The following is a 20187-nucleotide window of genomic DNA, read 5'->3' as shown; positions in this document are numbered from 1 at the left end:
CACTGGATTACTGACACATTAAAGCTGAGGAAAATAATCAGTGAGTTCATACCATAATCACACATTCCAAAATAGGTTTGAATGTGAGTGGATAATGTGCAGTTTCACCTGGTCCAACATGTAAAACAGGAGGTCCATAAAACCATTTTCCTTCTATAGTAACTTGATATTTCCATTCATTATTTGTTTCATTATTCTAAAGTATGAAAATAAAGACAGAAAAGTATCAGAGGGATGATGCTGATGAAGGTGAATTACATAATAATTCTTAATATTTTAATAAAATTAGATATTATATTTCTGATTCTTAAGAATCAACATTTGAAAGTCATATTCATTAAGAACAACTATCAAAAATGTGAACATAAGGGATAAGGATGACTATATGCCCTTTCAGTGTCATACAGGAGCACTGCCTAACAGGTTAATCCATAAATTATTTATTACCTAGAGGAATATTCCTTTGTTTGACTTACTGATCATTGTTAAAATAATAAAATGGTCCTGGTGCTTCACATTCCACTTCTAATTATGTAACCTAAAGTGTTCTAACAGTTAGATTGCTCAAATAGCAAAGCTTACACATCCCATGAGAACAAATTGTTATGTTTTGAAGATTTTTGTTATATCTTTAATAACAGATGAAAAACAATTTTTCAGTCTAAACATTCAAAAGTCCTTATAATTATATTACCTTCATCTATGCTGTATTATCACTGACTAATAGAGAGCCAAGCTACAGTCAATCACTGTTTTCAGTGCCTATGAACCCATCTTAATCAAGTGCTAAGATTACAACTGAGTCTGGAGCAGAGCGATCTGAGAGACCACGAATCTGCTCAGTGCAACCACAAAGCATGGCTTTTGAGTAGGAATTTGATGACGGGTTAAGGAAGTTAGAATTTATTTTTTAAGCAAAGAAATCCAGCAGAAGTGATTAATCAGGTGAGTAATATGGTAACATTTATATTCAGGAACAAAACTGTGACATCAATAGGGAGAAACAAATGGCAGCACACAATGCAATTAGGAAGTGGCAATAGTTCAGATGAGGGGTCGGAAAGACTTTAATTAAGACAGACAGTGGCAATGGGAATGAAGAAAAGTACCAAAAAAGAAGTTTGAACTTACTATTGGAATATTGTGGGTAAGGGCTTTAAAAGCTGGTGTTTCAAAATCAAATCTGGCCTCTGCATGTTCTTCATTCACCACACCTTCAATGCAATAGACACGCACATCATACTTTGATGTCAACAAAATTTTACAAGGGTAGCGTCCAGGACAGTCAGGAACGAAATATAAAGGAACTGGAACATATTCATCTGCAGCTATCAGAACAATTAAAAAATGGTTTAATCACGTTTAATTGTATAATTCCTAACATTCATTTTGAAGTAAAGCAATATTTAATATCATTGTATTTAATTGTATTATATAATCTAGAAGAGACTTGGTTATAACAAGATAACACACTATCCCTAAATCTCCTGGGCATTACAAGCAAGTTTATTATTATTTTTTAAATCAATGACAGAATATATCCTGCATAGGTCACAGGAAGGTGTGCTCCCTAAAGCCAACGAGGGACCCACGCTGTGAAAGATACCACAACCTTTCAGCTGTACTACCAGGAACATCTCTCCTCCTTTGTTGACAGGTTTGGGGAAGAAGAATGGCTGGAAGTTTCCTCAAGGATTTCCAGTGCTCAGCCCAAAAGCAATACATACTCCATTTAACTAGGCAGAACAAACCACATAGTTCTAGCTTAGCCTGCAGGGGCTGAGAACTGAGAGATATATGGAATATTTGGTAAGCATTATTAATCTGCCACCTTTCTATGACTTATGGATGCTCTGTCCCATAGAAATCAAAATAATTTGCAACTTGACCAGCATATAGAAATACTTTTTTCATAGTTAATAACCAAGGGAAGCCAAAGAGGCATGTCCAATGAGTATTTCTCCTATCACTTTGTTATACCATTTAGCATAATTAATAGCTAATATCATTTCTTATGGTGGGCAGGCTATCCATGCTGGTCCTTCCTTTCCAAGGAACACTACTTTTTCTCTGAAGGTCACCATTTTCTTTTTTCCATGAAATGAAAAAGTTATAAAACACTCTCAACCCTAAAGGAGGATGCAGTATAAGAATGTAATAAAAATTTCACTGCTAAAGCTAATGTATTTGGGTAATAGGTGAGAAACAAGTGATAAAAGTTTCTTAGAAATCTAATTCTGTGCAAGGAAATTCTCTGAAGCCAGGAAAACAAATCAAGCTTATCAACCAATGAATCAGACAAGTATTACATTAACTGGCTATAATTTTAATTCACTTACATTGAACACCTCAAATGGTAAAAATGGCAAACCTGTTTTCAAATACACTGAAGTCTATATGCCAAGAAAACCAGTCATTTCTGCAAGAACATTAACTGCTTTAAATCATTTTGAAAACAAATTGAGGATCTGTATATGTATGTTATAAGTTATATATTCTGTGGCATATAATATAAAAAATATTCATTATATATTACATAGAATATATTTTGTGTTGTATATTGCTATGTGTCATATATTATGTTCTGTACAATGCTATACATTGTATATTAAAAAACACTGACTGTGGATCACATTTGAAATCTGTATTACAGCTAACCAAAATCGAAGATTCTCACCTCGTCTAAGGAGGAAACAAAGGCACATAAGAATGTGATTTTTATTCTACCTTATTCAAGTACAAATCTAATTTTAGAATAAATTTTTTTCTCGTCAAAAGGACTCAAGGCACATTTTAGCCTCTGCTGTTCACTGATAACTTTCATTCTGAGTGTAGTATCTGAGTTGTGGCAACACTGTTAGAATAAACCAGGTGAGATAATTATTTGATTAAAATTTGTTGCTTTAGTATCAGAAAGGAAGAAACCCCATTTTTCTCTTGCATGAACAGACTGAAATAAAAATATTTAGATTAGGTAATTTAAATAAAATTAAACTGCTTAGAATAAGAGATTTAAGCAACTCAGCAGTAATTATTATTTTCATCAAAGATAAAGAATAATCAGCCATTTAATAGTAAACAATAATTGAAATGCATGAGCTCATGTATAAAGCTTCTACAAAAAGCTTTACATTATACACCATTTTCTTTTCCTTAAAAATACTCATTTTCTAAGGATGCGGAGTCCGAAAGTGAAAGCCAAGGACAGTCTTAAGTGTCCACTTTCCAACTCATGAAATGTTCATGAGCCAAGACCCTAAGGAATACACAGTGCTAGCTCCCTCCCTTCCAAGTTCAAAAATAAATCATCCTAAGAGTGAGATTCATGAAAATAATGGTTTTATTTTTGAAGATGTATTGCTAAAACAATATTTGTTCATTTTTCTTAAACATCTGAAATAATTTAATTACTTCATGCTAGGAATGTAAGTAAGTAAGAGTATAATCATATAATTCTGAATTATACGATAGTTTAATAACAAGAAGCTAATTCTAGATTAAGGCAGTCATCAGTCAGTATCTGCATCTCCTTAGATGTAAAATAGCAGAGGTAGAGACTAGCTTCATATTTATAAACTTGGAAATTTTCCTGGCCACACTGGGTGACCATAACATCATTCTCTTTTAAGGACATGTTTTCTCAAAGTCCTTTCCAATTCTGCACTATAGTAGATGTCGTCCATGCCCTGCCAGGTCCCCTTAGCATTAAAATCCTCCCTGCAGGCCAATGGCTTTATGGAAAACAGCTCCTTTCTCCTCGAGGGCTTTCTCTGGTCTTAGGAGGGTGCTTAGCTCCCTGCACGATCAGGCAAGGAGTGACAGTTAACGCCTGCAACTGTAGTCCTCAACAAATAATGTATCAACGTGGTGGAAAAATAACCCAGCCTTTTTTGCTCTTTGGTTGGAATAACACTGAGGTGAATTCTACACCAACTTGTAGAGATACCCAGTGCAAGTGCGCCCGAAGCACTCACGGTGGCAACTGCTCGTTAACACTCCCTGAACTGGCTTCTCTTTGCTGACTCTTACTCACACTCCTGCGTACACTTCCTGAGATCACCTCTCAAACTACTGGCTCTCAAGATCTGATCTCAGGGTCTGCCATTGGGGAGCCCCAGTCTAACACATACCCTTAGACTAAGGAAAAAGAGCTTCTTGTCATGGGCCTCATGCTTCCTAGAGCCTTACTCTGAATCTCCTCTGGCACTCTCTCCATGTGCAATGAGCAAGCAGGCCCAATGGGACAGGCCTTCATGGAGCCCAGCCCCGATCCACGTTCCAAGTTCATGGGATGCCACTATTCACAATCCAAAGTGCTTTGAGTCTCTTTCCATTGCCTGCACAGGACTCTTCCTCATGTCAGTCCTCCTGTTGGAAGACTCCTAGAATTAAAGAATAACTGAAGAGGTGCCTAATTCAGGGGAAGATGTAGATCAAGATTATGGGGCCTGAGGTACTCACCAATTTGTACAGGAGACCCCTTACGGTACACGTTAGAGCTCAAGGGAGGAAGAGAATAGGGTGGGCACATGGCCGAGGCCCAGCTATCCTGGGTTGTCATAGTCTAGTGCAAATCTCTGAGGAGGCCAAGAATTCTAAATTCAAACTTAGTCTTCTAGGTTGATATAAAGCTGTATTAGCCAAGGTGGAATAACAGACTATATTCTATTGAAAAATTTGTTAGTTTGATTTACCAATTTTAAAATTTAGGCATATGGTATATGGGCTTCCATCTGTACTGTTGGCTTGGGCACTACAAATGTTAGGGACAATCTGGACTTGTCCATTCCATCCTTACTCTACTAGACATAGCTAACTTGGGGCCTTTTCTTTACAGTTGATCCTGGTAACTGCAGGAGTTGCTAGCGCTTTGTAATTAAAGATCACCAAATATACCTAAATTTAACAGATTACAGTTACTAAAGAAAATAAAGGAACATAAAGAATTCAATGACAAAATACTTAATTTTGCCTAACATTAGCTACTGGAAGAAGTCAGTGTGATCTACAGTTTTTGAAATAACCTATAAAAATGTGCAATTTCAGATCCTAGAATAGGTCATGGTTGGGACAGTAAGTCAATACTGCTGTTTTGGTCAGCTTTCACAACACAACCTACCACAAAACTTAGTGGTTTAAAGAAACGACCATTTATTTGCTCATGATTTTGTGGCTTGACCTCATCTGGTAATGCTTATTTGCTTTATGTGGTATTGGCTGGGCTCACTCATGAATTGGGACCTCAACTGGGAATTCTTTCCATGAGATCTCTAACCTTCTATGAGATGAGCACAATACTTTTCATATAATACACAAGAATTACCAGTAGCAAAAGAATGAGAGCTCTATGTACAAATGGTTATCATATATCTGCTTCTTTCACATTCCTTAATAATCCATTGGCCAAGGCAAGTCCCATGGCCAAGACAAGGGTGCAGAGACAACATAAAAGGTGTACAGGCAGATATGATCCACCTGGGCTTTTACTGAAACAATCTACCATGTCTTAATTGCAAAGTAAGATGCATGTATAAAACTGGTGAGGTGAAAGGTACAATAAACTGAGAGTTAAAAATTCTGTTTTCTAGTTTTAGTTCCTTTTCTATATGGTGTGATCTTTGGCAAACAACTTAAAACTTTGTTTTAGAACTCAAGTTCTTAGTCTGTTTAAATTAAGGAGTGAGATTTGATGAGTAGCTTTCAAACATTTTATTTTTTGGCTTGGGGGTACTGGGTCTTAATAATACCCAAGACAGAATCTCAATATATAAAACTAATTAATCTAAAGTCGAACCTGTTGAAGTTAGAAGCAAGAAGCTCCCCCACACTTCCACAGACCCCCCTACAGACAAATTAAAGCACTTTAGAAGAATGTTAGGGCTCTACAGAATATAATTTGATTAAGTGATCTCTTAAGTTTTTCCTGCCTTAACATTCCATGATCATATGAAAGTACATCAGAAATGTGGATGAGATTAAGGAATAGAGTAAACTGGTTTTATCTCCTATAGCTTTTTATTTAGGTATATCATTAGCAAATAACAGTCAGAAATTCTTAATTCAGAAAATGAAGTATCAAGAGAATAAATAACCATATTTATGATATGAATTCATTTATAAAATGAATTTATAATAGATATTTACTAGTTGTAAATTAATGTATGAGTAATTATATTTTCAGATAATTTTTAGGCCTATATGCTAATCCCACTTCCATCTACTACTGGAAAGTTTCAGTGTAGATTTTCTCCCTATTGCACAAGTAAAGTACAGTGCCAACTGGTGCCTGCCGAGGACCTGAGGCCCCCAAACTTCCAGCCCTTAGGCATCAGCCTGATCCTCTTCAGAAGATAAACTCCTGATAACGTGTGTTTGCCATAGCACAATTAACAGCCCCAGGAAATGGCTAGCCTCACCGTAGCTCAGGCTGACTTGTCTCAGTCCATGTCTCCTTATCAGAGTCATAAATTCTACTACCTTGCTTGTGTCAGCCTACATCTCCGTCTTATTGGAGTCATAAATCCACTATCCTCCCATATACCAGAGCCCCTTATCTCACTTACAGCCAATCAAAAATCTGTTCCCCGTCCCTTTGTGTTCACAGCCCCGTCCCCATTAAAAGACCCTGCATGTTCACACTCGGTGGACACACAGGCACCTCTTGTCTGTGTGGCCCACTGTTGCCTATAGCAGCAAACCTATTAAACTTTCCTTTATTCTTAAACTTTCCCTTGCGTTTGGTAAATTCTTTTTACCAACCCATGTCACCTGCCCGCTACCAAGTGTTCCCCAACATAAAGGACCAAATCACATGATAATTGGAATTTGACGCATTTTAGTTACTTCACTATGTTCTTTTTAGCATATGAGCATCTGCCTCACAAATTCCCTGGCAAAGTAAGTAGTTCACTGTGTGCTAATGATTTCTCTTAACTGAGTTTACTCATTTAATATCAAAAACAAGAAGTGTGCCAATAGATTTCATATAAAAAAAGAATAAAGTTTACCAATTCCAAATTTTAGGGTGTGCTTGATTTATTTCGTAAAATTTTTTCATTAGTATCATCCACTCAGGTAAAAACTATTTTCTTCAATGGCTGAGCTACTAAAATTGTCAAATTTATTCTACTTTTGAATAAAATAACAATAATTTAAAATGATAAAGACCCATACTAATTACTGACAAATTCAATTTTTGAAATATTGGTTAAAATGGGTCTTAGCACTTCAAAAGAGGCTGGCTGAACTACTTTGGCTTTTCTATCACCAGGAAGAGCTAAAACAATATAATATTTAAGGGAGAAAAGAAAGAGAGAGCTAGGAAGAGAGAGAAAAATGGAAAAAGGAAAAAAAGAAGAAAGGAAGAAGGAAAGGGGATATAAATAAAGGAGAGAGGAAATGTAGAACTGAGGAAGGAAAAAGAAAGTCTGGGGGATGCTAAGAGACTGGCATGTGACCTTCTTTGCTAACCAACTCCAAAAGGCTGAGAATACCGGGTTTGCCTCCCCATGAACTTTTTAAGTATCTGCAAGCAGAAACGACTGGTGTGCAGTTCCCTAGCATATGTTGCTGAAAGGCAGTACGTATACATCCCCCAGGTTCCCTAAAGCACAGGAAAAAGACCACAGAGAGATATCAACATGCTGTAATAAGTAAATGGGAGGAATTTCCAATTATTTCCAGCACAGTCAAGCTGGGCTTAATAGGTTTAGGAATAGCTAAACTTATCTGGTCAAGTCTCGTAGGGCCTTACTAATGCTTTGCTGGCTTGATCTGTCAATTATTGAGAGACGTAGAATAAAATCTCTCACTTTAATTGTGGATTTGTTCATTTTCCTTCCATATCTGCCAATTTTTGTTTTGTACATTTTGAGATTATGCGATTAAGTGGAAATAAGTTCAAACTTTTTCTCTGCACTGGATAACTCCTTTTTAAAGTAATACATTTATTTGCTTTACAGGCTACTTATTCTATACTTATGCTAGCTATTTTTTGATTAGTCAGTACCCAGCATAAGTTTCTGGATACTTTACCAGGTAATTTTGTAAATTGCATAAAGCTGTATTTCACTTTACATGGTGTAAATACCAACTTTTTGGCTTAGTTTGTTTATATTTATTGTGATTAATGATATATTTGTGTTTAATACCTCATTTTGTCCTCTTTTTACTATGTCTTTTCTTTAGTTCTTCACTGTTCTTGTATTCTATTGGACTCTGCAAGTTTTCTTTATTTCCTTCAACACATTCCTCTGGTTTAGAGATTATATGTTCAATATATTTTGGTTGTCCCAAATTTTCAACATTCGTATGTTAAATAAAAAGTCTTAAAATAGTTCAAACCTATTCTCCAAAATACAAAAAACTTACATGTCTATAATGGCAATAACTCCCTCCTTATACAATTATTGTCCAGTAACTGAGTTCACTTTGTTTTTATATCTCCTGAATTATGTGTTATTAATTCCATAGTTAACGTTCATTGCGAGTTACCCACTTATTATTTTATTAACCACTGCTCTTGGATCCCAATTTTTTCTTCTGAACTCAATTTCCTTCATCCATAAGTAGATCCTCCTTTGTTCTTTTAGCAAACGTCTGTGAGTTTTAAATTGTCCCAATTTCATTACTGAAGTGAAAATATTTTTATCTCTTTGACTGATAGTTTACTGGGATTTAAAATTCTAGGCTGACAGTTAATTTGTGTCAGTATTGTAATACCATTGTCTTCTGGCTTCTATTGTTCCTGTTGGTAATTCCACCTTCAGTGTAATTTTTGTTCCTTTGAAAATAATGTGTCTTTTTCTCTTGTTGCTTTTCAGAACTTCTCTAGTCTTTGCCATTCTATTGTTTCATGATAACCCATTGAAGTGCAAATTTTGGTGGCCCTCTTAACTTCTAGCATTTAAAAAAAGATGTTTTTTCTTTTTTCACTTGCTTCTATAAATAGCAGAGGGTTATCTTTCCTAAGTGCTCACTTGTATAGGGTCTCACTCCCCTTTCATTTTGCAATGATCTCTTAGATCTAAATAATGAGGTAGCTCAGTGCATACCCTTGAGCCAATTCCCTTATCAAACAAGCATCTGTCTATTAGATATAGGGAGGCTATATTCTAACATTCACTGGAAGTTTTCCAATAATCTAGGGGGAAATTTACATTTTAGGAAATCTCATTATCTTCTCGTCAATGGATAAACTTTAATCCCACCAATAACATGCACCACAAATCACTTGGACTTTTCCCATCTCTGTCACCATTACCAGATCTGCATACTGGATTCTACACATCCTTATGAAACAATGATGTTCTTCCACATTTTCCCTTACAGTTATAGTAATTTTAAGTCCAGTGGGGTATGTTTTCTTAACAGAAGTGCAAATAAAAAAGTGTCCATAGAAAGACACCTTGGAAAGTATCTCATACACATTTACCAGAAAAATATTTTAAAACACCTACTATGTATCAGGAGGTATGCAACTGGGAGGCAGCTTCCTAGTTTTCTAGTAGGTGCAAATAATAAATTTCTGAGGAAAAGGCAGATCATGGGGCTAGACAGCTTCCTCTTCATACCTAAATTATGTTTTAATTGAGCATCAGCCTATGGAGGTTTATTAAAAGTGTTTTTTCAATCAGGCCACATCAGCTCAGTAATTACTGAGAATTCCTCATAGGATTTATGCAAATTGCTGGCTGTTATCGTTCCTTTCCATTGCTACTGATTTTCTGAATTTCTGTATGTCTTCATGGATCATTTAATGGAAAATTAGGAGAGAGCCTATTATGGAATGGTAACTTTGCCAGTGTTTTAGCTAGGAAGTTGTCTTTTTCCCATTTTCCCCCCCAGAGGACAAAATTTCCAAAAGAAAAGAACTGAAATAAGATTTCACTTTCCAATTAACCCCTCTATGAGGAAGGAAGTAAGGGACTGCCGATAGCAAATTAACTTTGTGTTTTGCATTTTCAATTCTGAAAACCATAAACTTTCTCTAATTGTCTTGTATTAAAAATAAAAGGTGTTCAACATAGTTGAATTTTAAGTTCTTGTAGATTGATTTACTAAGTGTGCAGATTAGTCTGAATGAGCTGTTAGCAAGCCAATAAACAGCACATTCTCTAGGACTCAGACCAGGGGAAAAGGTTTATACAATTTTTGATTAAATGCCTCCCTAAGTGTTTTGTTGCATAGCATATGTTCATTATTGAACACCTAGTAGGAAGAATAAGACACTGTTTAAAAGTTCACATTCTTTTCTTACTTGCAGCCTTTACGTCCACAGATATAAAACAATAAAAGGCAACTTAAGACATCTATCGAACTGAAAACATCTTATATTAAAACTGTAAGGATAAAGAATATACACAGTCTTGAATATTATATTATTTTGACTTGGTTATGCAAACTATGTGAGTTAAACTATGTATCTATATATTTGTTTTTTAATGGAGGTACTGGGGATTGAACCCAGGACCTTGTGCATGCTAAGTACGCTACCACTGAGCTCTACCCTCCTCTCTAAAGTGTATTTTCTTTCATAATATAAAACACAACCAAGTCTCATTATTGCACGGTGCAGAGTAGAAAGAAAGAACCTGGAGCTGGCAGAAAACCCAAAAGTTAGGACAGGACATACACCGGCAACTAAACAAGTGGTAAACTCTGACTATGGGAGGATGGGTGTGGGAAGACAACCAGATGAGAAAGGCTTTTTAGTCAAATAACAGTGATGAGTGGGATTTTCAAAAGGAGGAAGTGAAATTATAATCAGGTTAAGTGGCCCAGAGAAAAGGGGAACTAGGTCAGGTTGATGTCAGCGGCCAATCCAGTCAAGAAAGACCCAGGATCCCAAGTTCAGTGGCAAGATTTTTGTTTGAGGGGTCTTGGGGCTGTCAGAACAAGGGTGGATGGCAGTAAGAGTGGACTATACCCATGGAGGGAGTCTGGCAACAACATGTCTGTATTTTAAGAAATAAAGTAGAAACCTAGGCCTGGGTATTAGAACACAATGGAAAGAGGGATTTGCATCACAAGGATGAGAACATATCAATGAGAAGCCATGGCTGCCAGATTTAGGGTCAGAATGGAACCGGAACCAAGCAAGACCCTATGGGGCCTTCTCAGGACAGATTCACCCACCCCATTCCCAATTTCCTCAGCCTGCCTCTTGTTTGTAGAAAGCTTTTAGCCTCCTAGGCCTTCCCTGGGTTACAAAAGGCTGGCTCAAGAATTAATAATTGAAAGAATGTGAACATACAGAAACAGCAACAAAGATAGAAATTGGGTCAGGCAAACTGGTAACAAGTGAAATGAAAAATCACATATACAGTGGTCACAGAATATTTAGTTTCTCCCTGAAGGACAAAGGTAAGTCTAATGCACATTTCTGAGCTGTTTTGCTGATACTAAAACCCCCAGTAGATGGAGGAAGTTAACTGCATGATGACCATGAGCTCATAGTCCCCAGACCAGCTGGAGCCTGAGGATTTGATGATGTTAACCACTGTTAACAAGTCAGAGAACTTTGTACCAGCTGATCGTGTACCATATGACTCTCTCCCTCACCTGGCCTTTAAAACCCCTTCCCTAAAACCCGTCACGGAGTTTGGAGCTTTTGAGCATTAACTTCCTAGACTCCTCGCTCGGCACCCTGCAGTAAACGCTGTACTTTCCTTCTCCACAACCTGGTGTCAGTAGCTTGGCTTTACTGTGTGGGCGAGCAGACTCAAGTTCAGTTTGGTAATATGAATAGTACTCATGAGACAGGAGGGATGACACTGGAGACTGGTGGTCAGCAGAGATGCTCCCCTAGATCCCAGGGCTAAGATGAGATTTGATTCAGGGCCTGTGATTGTAGCATGTCAGTAGAGCTGGTAGGGGAAAGGGAATCAAACTGCACAGTGTCTTTTTTGAAAGTTGCAGACAGACAGTGTAACTGATAGAATACTTAAAAATATTAACAATAAGACAACGTTGCTGTAGGGGATATATTTAATGTGCTTCCTGAGATTCCCTTCGTTCCACTACCTCTAGCAAATTCAACCATTCATCCCATCTCCATGTACCTTTGCCTAAGGATGACCTGTAACTTCCTCCAGAATGAATGGAGCCAACCTCTTGGCTGCAGCTCTACAGACAGGTAGACCAGTCCCAATCTTAGAATTTCTGGCTCCACTTGCCACAGTAGGGCATGGAAACTGGCATTCCATAGGGCCAGGGGATGTCTCCTTGAAACCTAGGACCATTAACTCCCATGGAGTAAAATCTGGCAGACAGGAGCAGGAGATAAGAGGTAAACATGTAGATAAAACTCCTTTCCTTCTTCTCACACACTGACTACTCAGGGGCACTTTCTCGTCATACAGCTTTTCAAAAGTGACACCTGCTGAGTGACCTGTTGTCTCTCTTCATGGAGGTAAGTAGTGGACATGGAGGTAGCAGCCCAGGCACCATTCATTGTTTTGCTTCCCATTCTTCCCTTCCTTGTTTCTCTTTTTTCTCACGCTCATTGCCCTGAGTCTGCACTGCAGGGGAACAGAATGTTGCCACCCTAAAATATGACACTTTGGCATATTAATTATTTTAAGCTGGTTATTTTCTGAGAAACAGCAGACATGGGAATGACTCTGAAAACCAAGTAGGGACTGCCCTTTTGTAGGAAACATTTACACTGTAAAGGAAATCTCCATGTATAAAGGTGAATTCCTCTTTGTACCAGCAATAGGAGGATGACCAAACCTCTAGAAACTCATTATCAGTGGAGAAGGCAATGGCTTAACTCTGTATCACAATCACCCTTGTTCACTAGGCTTTTCCTGGTCACCTCCCATAACTGACTCTCCTCACCCTCAACATCCTCTTTCGTGTTTAGCTGAGGATGCTATTTAAGGTAAGGGCTTTGGACATTCTGGCAAGTTACTCAGTTTTCATTAGTCTCTCCCATGTCTCCATGTTATTAAACTTGGCTTGATTTTTCTCCTGTTAATCTGTTTCATGTCATTTTAATTCTTAGACCGCCAGAAGAACCTAGAAGGGTAGAGGAAAATTTCTTCCTCCCAGACAGCACCTCCCAACTGAAGCATCAGTATTTAATTCTTGCCTCAGACACCATTTTCTAGGGTACTCAAACTAAGACAATTACTAACCTAAGAATAAAGAGCAGTATGACTATTTTATACAGCACAGCATAATGGAAACAGCAATAGACAAAGATTTAGTAGACCTAAATGCTTACTCAGGAGATTTGATGTGACAATCTCATATGGATTCCTGAACGGACTTAAATTTTCTGGGTCTTACTTTCTTCACTTATAAAGCAGTAGCATTATGTTGTGCAGCAGTGGTTCCCCAACTCTATTTGGGTTAACAATGACAGTCATCTGGAGGGAAGCTGTTTAAATACAAATTCCTAGGCCTCTTCCAACCTGGGAATGACTCAGCAGGTCTAGATTTGGGGCTGGAATCTGTATTTTGTAAAAGATACCCAGGAGCCACTGACGTACAACCAGGCTTGGCAACTAGTGGCAATGTGGAAAGAATATAGGCTTTGGATTCTTCATTTCTCAAATCACTTTTCATTTTTAAGTGTCAGAAACCTAACCAAAACTAGCAGGAGCAACAGAGGTAATGTATTGACTCAGTAACTGGCATGTACAGAGGGAATGGCTACCTTCACAATGAAAGTGTAAGCAGATAGGGTAAGGGATCCCCGAAGAAAGAGAACCAGGAATGACTTTCTTGACCTAAGAAGCCCTTTTTTTTTTTTTTAATTGAAGTGTAATTTTACAACATTTCAATTCCTGGTGTACAGCATAATGTTTCAGTCATACAAATACATACATACATTACTTTTCATATTCTTTTCCATTATAGGTTACTACAAGATATTGAATATAGTTTCCTGTGCTATACAGTAGGACCTTGTTGTTAATCAATTTTATATTAATAGTAGTTAGTATTTGCAAATCAGAGGGGCCATTTTTTTTAGCTTAAGCCACTGTATGATCTAAGCCTAACCATAATACTTGCCCTTGAACAAGTCTCAGCAATGATGGTCTTAAGAGAACAAAAAGACAAAGTTATCAGGCAAGAGAAGTAACAACAGCAAAGATAACAAATCAGTTAGAAAGACTTCCAGTTCTATTTCAATGGTGAAGACTAGCCTAAAGCACTCTCTCAAACTGTTTTCTAGAACTTAAATTCCCTCTCGGGCACTCAACCACCAGATTAAACGGAACCTAAGGGATGATGATGTTGAACTTTTCTGACCCTCATGACTTCAATCAACTAAGGCTGTACTCTGCTCAAGCTCCTTCAAGAGTATGTAGGAACCCTTAGCTTAAAACTTCCCCAATTTTGTTGTTCAGGGAGACACTGCTTTGGGAAAGATCCCTGGTATTCTCCTTACTTGGTGCAAGTAATAAATCCTTCTGAGACAGGATGGAAGGGGGCAGGGCACAGCTATTCAAGGAATGACAGCAATTAACACCAAAATGGTGGAAGATTCAACTCCCAGTTGGCCTTGAGGATTAAGTTGGTGGGAGGTTTGACTTCTAGTAAACCTTGAGCTTCATTATATGCTCTTTGTAACATCGTGATAAATAACATGCCCGCAGGTGCCATGACTGTCCCAAGGCTAACCGCAAAAGGCCAAAGAATGGGCAGTTGCCCAATGCCTGGGAATCCCAGCCCCTTCCCCAGGGCAGGTGGAAGGGTTCCACCTATAGACATGTGAAGCTCCTGAGCCCATAAAAACTGGCAACATCATGCCTAGTGGCCTTTTTTTTCATTACCTCTTTTTGGAGACTCTGTCTGTGGAGTGTGTATCTACTTTTACTTTAACCTGAGCACCCAACTCACACCTCTTTCCTTGTCTTTCTCTTGCCTTGCACTCTATGCAGTATGTATCTCTCTAAATAAATCTACCTTTACTCAACGGTGGCTCACACTTGAATTCTTTCCTGTGTGAAGCCATGGACCCACACTTGGGGGGCACATCCCAAGACACGGCCCTCCTCACACCCCACATCTGTTTTTCCTGCATCACTTCCTTCTCCTGATCTTTGGCTTGGTTGTGTCTTTTGGCAAGACACCTACCAAGAGGTCAGCCAAGTTTCCACGTAACAGAGAGGCACACAGTTTGAACTGTGTATCAGGGTTATTATGAACCCACTGCTATAACTTACAGGAGTCTATAAGCTTCCTGAGGAGAACTTAGTCTGATTTCTTTATCATTTGAATCCCTTAAAAACAAATCCAAATGAATGAATGAAACCATTTTTAATCTTCAATAAAATATAATAAAATTTCTAACAAAAGTAAGTTTTAAAAAGTAAGAAAACCTGATGAATGTGTTAGATAGTTAGATAAGTGGGGGCACTGGACAGATAGGTGGAGAAGAGGGAGGATGGTCCAGAAGATGGCATTATGCCCGCCTCCAGCATAAAAGGACTTTATTTCTTCTTAATGAATGCCAGCAAGAAACCAGTTAGAACCCGACAGCCATGACTGCACAGTAGCAGAAAGGACTTAACCAGACATGACCCAATGTTCATTGTATTGTAATTAACATTTCAGTTCAGCTGCTCCCCGCCCCCCCTGCCATGGGTTTTTCTGTATACACCATGTTGGTAGGGACATGCACAAAGGGCCCAAACATGACTAAGCACTCCAGGGATAAGAGCTGTGAATCAATCAAGAGACCACCACTAAGCAAGGGTATAAGAGGAAGAGGAGATAAAAAAAATGCCACTTTTCCTCCCTTGGATCAGCCTGCCTCCTGTTCTTGGAGGTGTACTTTTCCTTTTTTAAATAAATCTTTTAAAATCTTTCACTACACAACAAACACATTATCTCTCGACTGTAAACTTATCTATTGGGTGTAACAAGAACTGGGGTCTTTACCTTTTGGAGTAACAAATGGAAGAGGTAGAAATATTACAACTAATGATATATTTGTAGGACAAATAATTAAATGAAAAGCAACACAACTTAGATACAGATATAGAAATTATTAATTAAATTATTTTTATATGTGAGATAACAGGTAGTATGCCAAGTCAAAACAAGTAATCATTCCTCTACAGAAATCCTTCCCTAACTTATCCAATAAGCATTTCTAGTTCTTTCTTTCCCATTATCTTGAGATTTGTGGGAATCACATCATTATGGCTCAAATATTTTGGTAAAGATTTATATATTATTGTATAACATCCACCTCAAAAATCACAATATTAACTGCAAGTCTAAAATCATTTTTTTCTGAGAAACACCAAGGTTGCTGGCTTGAAATAAAATGAAAAGAACAATGTGATATTTGTAAAAGGAAGTTGATACAGAAGGGAGAAATTCAGTGTTCCAATCAAGTTATAATCCCCCACAGGCGAGGCAAAGAAAAGACGTGGAAAAGAGTTACCCTGAAATGGAAAGAGATGGGAGTGAACATTCTCAGCAGTGCCATCGTTTGCCCACCATTGAGGCTGCCCGGACTGAGGCCAGATTACAAGAGCACATGATCCAATTCTCTGACTCAGCCAAGGAATCTGTGAGCACTGCCATTAGACAGCTTTGTGAATTGAGGACAATACTGTAATCATTAGCTCTGCGCCCTGAAGCATGATCAGGAGAGGGGAGCACAGGACTGTTACTGCCCTTGAACACATTCTCCAACGATGACACATATCAATGACTCAGATTAGGATTAAAAAAAAATGACAGAAAGGAGAGTTATCACTAAAACATAAATACTAATGGTCAGACCTTGAAATTTATAGACAAGGTATTCATGGTTTTATCTTTTAAGTGTCTACTCACCTACCAACTACTGAAACTAACATCACTCCCTTTTCTACTCCATCACCAGACCCCCATTTTCCTAATGGTTGATCCACAGATGGTTCTATAGTAAGTGAGATGGTGAGGTGCACTGGGGGAAGCCCTCCACATTCCAGAGGTGGTCAGGGGCACCTCTCTGAGGAAAGACAGGATTATTATTTTCTTCCAGAAGAACTATCATCATAGTATCTGTCATGATACTTTACTTATTAAAACACAAAAGACAAAGATCAAAAAAAATGTTTGAAGCATAAAAGACAAAATAAAAGTCTCTAAGACTCTATGTTTAATAGTAAAATGAAGAAATGTACTAAACAAAGGAATGGTAAACAATCATAGACACAATGCTTAAAAGAAGCTGACTTCAAATACTTCCTTTATGCTTTATTACACCTACGTGTATGTTACAGTGGAATGTGCCACAAGTTAGCATCCATTGCATTCAAGTAAGTACTACAACTGCCCACAAACTTTAAGACAAAATTCCATTCCAGACATTATTTTTCTGACATTCACTTTTTAAAAATGCAAAAAAAGTTTTATGTTTTGTTCACCAAAACAAACAAAATGATATAGCAGTGACAAGCAAAATCAGATTTTTCTAAACTATCTAGTATGGTTAACTTATCTAATTACTCTGCCTGATTTCTAAATTTCACTACTAAAGTCCTCTGCATGAAATTTAACACACCTTAATGAAAATCCCTTTTTGAACCACCATACATGAAAGTATAAAATGAATTCATTTAAAAAAACCGTACCTTTGTTTTTTCTGAAAAATAGAAAGAGTGACTATTATTCAAGAACCTTCAAGTATTAGAAAAAAAATTGATCGAACAGGGGAAGACTATGTATCATTTTCAATCAGGTATTATGTGGTAAAAACAATTGATTTAAAATATTAATGGCTGAGAGTTATGAAAAGGGCTGACAACTGTACACATATGGTATGTCAATCTGGTTACTCATAATTGGTAGACCATCTGAAATTGAAAATCAGAGGTGATATCCTCTTTATTAAAACAGTATTACTGAAGTCAAATTTTGGGCTAACTTCTCATGTGATTAGCCATATTTCTCTATGTTACAATCACTTTCACTACATCTAACTGGTTAGTTATCTGAAAAAGTAATACCCTGAGTCACAAGATGGAATGAAAGAATGAGTCACAGAAGAGTGGAAACCAATAATGAAAATGCTATTCAAAGCATATGCCCCAAGGATGGCAAACACTAGGGACAACTTTCCATATCAAATTTCTGAAAGACAGGAACCCTCTCTATTGTGTTCATTGTTATATCTCTGGGGCCTGAACATTGCTTACACACAGCAGGCTCTCAATAAATAGTTGCTGAATAAAGTATTCCATCATTCAGCATCTTTGTTCAAAGAAGCTGAAGATACATGTTCACAGTGAATTCTGCCACAAACAACTTGCTTCTAGTTAAACTGTTTAACCTCTCTGGGTTTTAATTTCCACATCTATAAATGTGGATGCTGGAATAATCAGTGGCTTTCAAACTGGATTCACCAGCACCCCAGCCTTATGAGAATCTGCTTCATGAACCACTGCTGGGGATACAAGAGGAGGTGGGGAAGGACAAGCAGAGTTCTGGAGCATCTTCTCTAGTTTTGAAGAGAGAAGCTTTACATTTGCATTGTGTGGTTCAGAATATTTCAACATGCCTTTGAAAACATCTATTTTTATTGTTAATACACTCAAACACTCAATGGGTCAAGAAAAAACCCTGGGAAATTAGGAAATACTTTAAAATTAGTGAAAATGAAGATAAAACACAAAAACTTATGGGATTCAGCTAAAGCAGTACTTAAGGAAAATTGATAGCTATAAATGCTTATAACAAAAAGAAAAAAAATCTAAAATCAAGAACCTAACCTTCCACTTTAAGATACTGGAAAAAGAAGGGCACCCTAGCTTAAAAGAAGTAGAATGAAAAAAATAATAAAGATTAAAGGAGAAATTAATGAAATAAAGAAAACAACAGAGAAAAATCACTGAAGCCAAAAGCTAGTTGTTTGAAAAGATAAACCAAATTGACAAACTTTTAGCTAAATGGACCAAGAGAAAAAGACAAAATATTCAAATTATTAGAATCAGAAATGATAGAAGCTCCGCCCCACCCGGGGCCCCGCCCCCATCCCAGTCCAGCCAGCTCGCTCCGGCTAGCTCCGGCCCGGGGCCACCCCCGTCCCGCCCCCGCAAAGCCGGGGTACCCGAGGTTCTGCGCCGCGACCCTCCGCACCCCTGCGAACATGGCGCTGCTAGCGGCGCGGAGCGTGCCGGCCGCAGTCTGCAGCCTGCGCGCCGTCTCTGCGCCCGCCGCACCCTGCCTGCCGCGGCCCTGGGGGCTGCGGGCGGGCGCAGTCCGGACGCTGTGCACCGGCCCGGCTCTGCTCTCCGTGCGTAAATTCACAGACAAACATGAATGGATAACGACAGAAAACGGTGTTGGAACAGTGGGAATCAGCAATTTTGCACAGGAAGCTTTAGGAGATGTTGTTTACTGTAGTCTGCCTGAAGTTGGGACAAAATTGAACAAACAAGAGGAGTCTGGTGCTTTGGAAAGTGTGAAAGCTGCTAGTGAACTCTATTCTCCTCTATCTGGAGAAGTTACTGAAATTAATGAAGCTCTAGCAGAAAATCCAGGACTTGTCAACAAATCTTGTTATGAAGATGGTTGGCTGATCAAGATGACACTCAGTAATCCTTCAGAACTAGATGAACTAATGAGTGAAGAAGCATATGAGAAATACATAAAATCTATTGAAGAGTGAAAATGGAACCCTTAAATAAACTAGTTTGAAACAACTTAATCTAGATAGTTGTCTTAAATTAGTGGTGGATAGATTTTTAAAAAGCAGCTTTTAGTAAAAGAAACTACTTGCAACAATGTTACCAGAAAATACCCCTTAACTAACAGCATCAGATAAATACTGTGCATCTTTTTCAAAGCACCCTGTGATTTTTAGGCTAGGCTCTAGTTATAACATTCAGAATTTCTGAAATTATCTGTGGTAAAAACTAGTTATAGTTATAAAAAGTATGTAATTGAAGGGTAACATTGTAGTCTTAAGCCTTATATAATATTGTAACTTGCTTACATACATCCCTGGATTTGGGGTGAAAATACTTAATGATCTTCCCACTGGAAATAACTGGCAATAGAGAAAAGTTTTTGTTAGTTGTACAGTGTCAGATGAAGAACAAACAGTACTATCTTAATTTTGCAATATTCTGTGTTTGTTGGTGCTATTTTTATACAATGAAGCAACAGCCTTGCAGGAAAATAAGAAACAGTTTAATAAAATATTCAACTTCTTAATTATGTTTTTTT

The 20187-nt window shown here is 37.8% G+C and overlaps 2 protein-coding genes across 2 annotated transcripts in view; one reads left to right on the top strand and one right to left on the bottom strand.

Annotated features, from left to right (window-relative positions):
* CFAP47 (cilia and flagella associated protein 47) overlaps positions 1 to 20187 on the bottom strand; it is a 423400-nt gene that overhangs the window by 146085 nt on the left and 257128 nt on the right. Inside the window, exons 46-49 of the mRNA XM_074358969.1 lie at positions 18974 to 19337; positions 2678 to 2682; positions 1132 to 1328; positions 53 to 196 (exon numbers count right to left, since the gene is read on the bottom strand). Coding sequence (XP_074215070.1) covers positions 53 to 196; positions 1132 to 1328; positions 2678 to 2682; positions 18974 to 19337 — 710 coding nt within the window. The remainder of the gene's footprint in view (positions 1 to 52; positions 197 to 1131; positions 1329 to 2677; positions 2683 to 18973; positions 19338 to 20187) is intronic.
* Positions 18979 to 19666, top strand: LOC141576327 (glycine cleavage system H protein, mitochondrial-like). The gene has a single exon (XM_074359243.1). The coding sequence runs from the start codon at positions 19106 to 19108 to the stop codon at positions 19625 to 19627; it is 522 nt and encodes a 173-aa protein (XP_074215344.1). The 5' UTR covers positions 18979 to 19105; the 3' UTR covers positions 19628 to 19666.

Source organism: Camelus bactrianus, chromosome X (assembly GCF_048773025.1).
Source record: "Camelus bactrianus isolate YW-2024 breed Bactrian camel chromosome X, ASM4877302v1, whole genome shotgun sequence".
In the NCBI taxonomy this organism is placed as follows: Eukaryota; Metazoa; Chordata; class Mammalia; order Artiodactyla; family Camelidae; genus Camelus; species Camelus bactrianus.
This window is presented reverse-complemented; position numbering and strand designations above follow the sequence as displayed.